The sequence below is a fragment of the Aulonocara sp. 'chitande type north' Nkhata Bay genome, linkage group LG10, assembly GCF_057382095.1.
Source record: "Aulonocara sp. 'chitande type north' Nkhata Bay isolate Kocher_YH1m ecotype deep benthic linkage group LG10, A_spYH_male_GT1.1, whole genome shotgun sequence".
In the NCBI taxonomy this organism is placed as follows: Eukaryota; Metazoa; Chordata; class Actinopteri; order Cichliformes; family Cichlidae; genus Aulonocara; species Aulonocara sp. 'chitande type north' Nkhata Bay.
Window position 1 is genome coordinate 26,691,495 of NC_141353.1, and position 6,000 is coordinate 26,697,494.

Sequence of the window (6,000 nt, forward strand, 5' to 3'; positions counted from 1 at the left end):
TTGTGCAATTGAATGAAGCTGCGTCTCATTTTTAGGGTCACGTAAACACGTGTGAATGACCGAGGAGTGAGGTGTGATCCACTATCTTTTTGGCACACCAACAAAACCCCGCTCTATTAAGTTCCAGCAACCACCACACACCTTCATACCACATAATCTCTGCGCATTTGCACTCAGTCTCCTGTAGATACCGACATACAGACACAGACACACACCGGCAGCCCTGCTCCTCCCCCATCACGGCCTCACACTGTAAACAGGCTCAAATTTTGTTCATTGGCGGCTGCCTATTCTTTGCGGCCGATGACACTGGTGACATGTAAAGCTCTCTGGCATTGTCCAGCTCGCTGGAGCTCTTTAGCAGTGTAATCACCAGTGAAATGGCAATGGGCCACTGGGATGAAAACACAAGTCAGCAGCTGGTCAGCAAATCACAGCTGAAAGCCGTTAAATGGTGGATTTGCCCTGTAAGCAAGACGAGCTCGGGGGCCCTTTGTGGACCCAGTTTGTGAATGCGCAGAGCTGAAAGGATATTTTTCGTAACAGTTAACGGGCATTTTATAACTCGGCCTTTCACACGTCTGACACATCAAGCTGATGAAAATAGTTTTGAGACTGTCTAAGCAGACTTCATGTCAGGGCTAGCAGGGTACTGAAAAGTTTGATTAAGGTGTTCAGACAAGCAGAATTCTTATCAGAGTCGAGTGTATTTATTTTAATTAAAACTTGACACAAGCTGAGCACCTTCTGTACAGATAAAGCACAATTTCCATATATGACTCACAGCCCAGATTTGCTAACTTTACGCTGACAGTGATTGGAAGATGCTGAAGAGAAACACCTTCACTGTCAAATCAATTTTTATTTTTATTTTATTTAATTATTTAATTTATTTAGTTTAAAAAACAAAATAAAAAAGATTCAGGCAATAAAGGATATGACACTTACACCTCTCGCCAAGGCTCCCGGCAGCAGAGAGACAAAACTGTAATTATCGTCTTGCGGTTGCATGCCTCCAGCAGTGAAGTTGCAGTTTACATCCATTACTGTCCTGACTCATAATATGGTGGAGGCTTAGGAGGAATTTAATACGCGGGCATTAAAGATTAGTGTCACTATTTCAGCATCCCACCAAAGTATGATCGCAAACTCTAAGTATGGTGCTAAATAATAAGCAGAATTATTGCAGTTTTCTTTCAAACATCATGAATCTACAGTGGTGATGAACTTTAACCCTCTTAGATATATTTAATGTCATCACTTAATTTCATGCTATTTCATGTTTACCTGTAAAGTTGAGTTAGATCTCCTTTCAGTCTTAGTGAACATCTGTGCTAAATTCAGTCCAATGGCGTTTATGAATGGGACAGATCTATAGACAACCCCCAAAACATAATGATTCCTGCTACAAGAATGAATATCACAAACAATGTGTGTGCCTGGGGTCTGACGAAAGGCAGGAATGTAATATTGAAAATACAAAAGTGGAGCAATTTTAGCAAAATATGCCCCGTCAGTCTTAAAGTTTGATCTTTACATCAGGTGCTGGTCTCATGATTGTTGTTTCTTACAGTTCAGCCAATAAAGCAGACCCTATCAAAAAAAGAAATAGAAGGAGAAAAAGTAATCTTTAAAGCACTGGATAAGTATAAAACTCATGTTTTATAATTTCTGTGAACGGTAGAAGTTAGGAGTCTGAATGTCGAAGCAACTGATATCTTCAATGTGTTTATGGTTACAAGAAACTGACGAAATGACTTCACTGAAACAGGCAATCAATCACCATGAGGCCACCGCTGCTATCAACTCTCTGCTCCACCTAGTGGCAGGTCAGGACCAGAGCTCTGCAAACCTCTCCACACCAAAATGAGACATGCTGCATTATGATGTACAGCGGTGTCATAAATTTATATATTTATCATGGGCATGAATGTCATGGTAATTTTGATCTTTTAATGATTTCCAGCGTGGAATTAGTTTACAGTTTTAATTACTTTAAAAAACAAGAACTGGGTGCACAAGTTTGAATTTATTTTGTGTGTTTTCCTCATCCACACAGGTTAAAAAGTATATATACAGAAATCTGTACATACACTCCCACTAATATATTGTTAAATGTCCCTTAGAGGATAAATACCACTAATGTTCCTTGGCTGAATAGCTTCTTGACCAGATGCTTTTAGTGGCCATCAACACGCTGCTGGCATAATTCTGGCTGGATATTTGACCACTTTTATTGGCAGATTATCAGAGTTAATTTAAAAAGTCTTGGCTTCCTGGCACAGATTCGACTTTTAAGTATATTAAAGAATTTTCATTCCAGAATCTTGATGTTAGCCTTCTTTATCTGTTCAAATCCAGTTTTGATGTGCGTTTGGGACCATCGTCCTGTTGGAGCACCCAGATGTGTTCAAGCTTCAACCATCTAGCTGTTCATCTGAGGTGACGTTGAAGAATTTGGAGGTAGTTCTCCTTCTTCACAATACCACCCACTTTGTATAGTGTACCAGAACAACTGGCAGCAAAATAGCCCCAGAGCATGACGCTGCCACCACCATTAATAAAAAGACAAAAAATGAGGTGCTGGCTCTGATGCATATCAACAGATGCTCCTCAGTAGGGCGAAGAAATTCAATAAAAAAAGAGAAATTCTTTTAATTGCTTTACCTTTAACAGAGTGCCTCAGCTACCAGCATGACCCTTGACAGTTGGCATAGTTTTACAAGTTTTGAAAGCCTCACCTTTACTCCACATTTGGCTCGTCTACGTGGGCAGCTGCAAATTCCAGTCGAGCTTGATGGTGCCAGTTGAGCAGGGACTTCTTCATCAGTGATGTGAGATCTACTTCAGTGTGGAGAGTGATGCTGGTATTCCAGCTGTTTCCAATTCCAGGCTTGATCTTTCTACATGGTTTCTTTTAAAAACTCCTTTTTGCATAAAATGATTGAAAACCAGAAGCATTTCATTCGAACATTTTAGAATATCTATCATAGATATATGAAACAGAGCCGTGACAAAAGTATTCTTATATAATGGGGTCATTAATGGCATCACTAGTTCACTTAAATTCCTAAAAAAGCACATACCTCACTGACACAAGGATGCAGACTATCCGCGCTGTAAAAACTGCTTTCTTTGAGCTGCTGTTCAGTTCAGGACGGCTGTTGAGTCACATCGCATTAATACTTGAGGTTCCCACCCTGCCCTAACAGCAGAAACGGCCCTAACCAATCTGGCGCCCTAGGCAAGATTTTAGGTGGCGCCCCCCTACATCAGCAGTGTAGTGTAATGTTGTAACAAATAATATTTCTATTAAATAAGCTTTACTTTGCATTTTCATTAACGTGGGATTATTTTTTGTATTTAGAAATAATAGTACCAACTTTTTTTTTTTTTTTTTCAACATTTGTGGCACTGGCGTGGCGCCCCCTGATGGACAGCGCCCTTAGCATTTGCCTATACGGCCTATGCCACGGGCCGGCCCTGCCTAACAGCAATTATGTGTGTTGCTGGAGCTGCAAAAACAAAAGTGATGCAGTTCATAAAACTGTATCGGCTACTGACCTTCCTGCTTAATGGACTGAACGAAAAAGAGAAAATATTTCAAGGGCTAAGCATCATCATCGTTATCTGCATCAAGTATGAGCAATGCGCCGCTTCTGTTGCAATACTTTCTGTACATTTGCAGCGGTTGTGACAGAAATATTTTGCCAGAAGCCCACACAATGAGTTCTACAGTTATAATCAACTTGCACAGTCTTGCCGTGTACGTTTATGCTCAAAACCCTTTAAGCAATATGTGTCCTGAGCACGCGCGCACACACACACACACGCACACAGCTCAGTATCTGGCTCAGTATTTATAAGTATGACTAATACACTGTATATGCATACTATCATGCGTGCTTAAACCTGCTTTCTCTGCCTGGCACTGAATAAAACTAATCAGACAGCTTCTTGACCTTTGATGACAATAACCACTCCTGTGTCTCCTGCAGAGCAGCAGAGCAGCAGTAAATGCAATAAAAAGCAGCTAAATTAGCAAGAAAGCATCCTGCTTCATTGACCATTACGCCTAAAAATCTAATCAGTGACTCATTGTGACTCCTCATAATAAGTTCTGTTTGTAGTGGAATGTTTTTCCAGACCCCTACAGACTGCATACCAGATGCTTTCCCGTGCAGTTTGTTCCACACTTGTTCATATTAAGGAGCTTTAACATCAGTGTTAGCTCAGAGTGCTGCTGCTCTTGCTTCACTGCACTGACTTAGTATCAGATTTGGGATTGAATTTAACTTCATGCTTTCTCAGGCCCCACAAAGAGTCTCAGGCTTTCAGCCTATGACCTGCTAGAAGCTAACTTTGGGATAACCGGGCTTTAGTTGTGCTGGAACCTCTGTTAATGGATCTGTTTGACTCATCAGCATTTCTTTTATTAAATGCTTCATTAATGCTTAAATATTAAAGTCAGCATATGGAGTATTTGAGCCAGCCAGTGGAGTGTCATATCGGTCGAGTGGGCTCAGCTATCTGGACCAGCTGATAGCACTGCTGCTCAAACTCCTTCCTAAAAGAAACTTTAGGCTGTTTATTTGAATGCAATCCTCATAAATGCATGTGGCTAATTGGATTTGCCACTTGAAGGCCTCAGAAAAAAACACTTACAATGTGATTTAAAACAACAACAACTTTACATTGGGCTACTCTCCTTGAATTTACAAACAAACAAACAAACAAACAAACAAACAAACAAACAAACAAACAAACAAACAAACAAACAAACAAACAAACAAACCATTAGGTAAAAGCAGAAAAAAGCTGAAAATCAGGTGTTTTTGACATTCTCTTTCACTTTTCTGACAGTAGATCAGAGACACTGGCCACAAAGTTGCACAGCTCCATACCTCCATCTGCTGGCCACATGCAGCTCCACTAATGGCTGTGGGGATTAAGAGATTTATGACCGTCAGGTCAAAATAGATTTCAAACATTTCCAAAGTATTTCATTGGTCAAACTGAAGAGTGACTTATCCTGACGGATTTAGCCCAAAACATTTAACTTATTTGTGTTGCCTGTATCAAAGACATCGTACTAAGTTAGACTGTTTCCACTTCAGTAAACAAACACCAAATTACTGTATTTGTGGTGTTGGAAGGTGGATGTTGGAGGGGAAACTTGCTATCCATTTAATAGCATTTATTATAGCTCTTTCACTAAAAATGGTAACACTTATGCTTTTTAAACTCTAAGCAATGAAATGTAACTTATTTTTTGGGTTGTATTTGCAAGAATGGAATGCAAGGAAGACTCTATCTGATGAAATTTTCATCCTCACTGAGGAGGGATGGAAAAGGAACAGGTTCCTGACCTCTTTTAGTGTCTGTGGCTAAAACCCTTCATGGGGGTAAATCATAACATTTCACTGCAGGATGTGACCAAAAACAAAATGCTTAATGTGTTGTCCTGCACATATAGGTGGCCATCCTGGACATGAATGAAACTGCAGGACAGAGTTTAGTTGAAACCCTGAACAAAGAGCACGGACCAGACCGAGCCCTGTTCCTGCTGTGCAACGTAGAGTCAGAAGAGGAGATCAAAGGTAACATGCATACACAACAAAATGTAAATGGTGGCGGCAAAGGCGTGTGTGTTCTGCTTTCCTTCAAATACTTGTAGATTTAGTTTGTTCCAGTCAGTGAATTTTTCTCGAACTCACCAGCTTGAGTCACAGTATGAGCAGTTATCAGCAGCTGGAGCTCCAGACCATGAGAAATTACTTGCTCTTCATGTGGGAGTCAATGAGCCATCAGAACTTTACCAGAGCACAGGGGTTTTGCTAATGTAGATGCTGCTAATAAAGCTGATCAGATTCTGGAGGTAGTTGTAGTTGGCATGCTTCTGTAGTCAGCTTAAAGTTGCTTCATGAATTGGGAATGCTGCAACAGTTCTTGTAGTTCCCAATAAACAGCTAGAGATGAATTTGTCTTTTTATTGTTGGC

The 6,000-nt window shown here is 40.4% G+C and overlaps 1 protein-coding gene across 1 annotated transcript in view; it reads left to right on the forward strand.

Annotated features, from left to right (window-relative positions):
* Window positions 1-5,480: 5,480 nt before the first annotated feature.
* Window positions 5,481-6,000, forward strand: part of LOC147321024 (15-hydroxyprostaglandin dehydrogenase [NAD(+)]-like) — a 2,400-nt gene continuing 1,880 nt past the window's right edge. Inside the window, exon 1 of the mRNA XM_086307545.1 lies at window positions 5,481-5,600. Within this exon, the coding sequence (XP_086163671.1) occupies window positions 5,492-5,600 (109 nt within the window). The 5' untranslated portion in view covers window positions 5,481-5,491. The remainder of the gene's footprint in view (window positions 5,601-6,000) is intronic.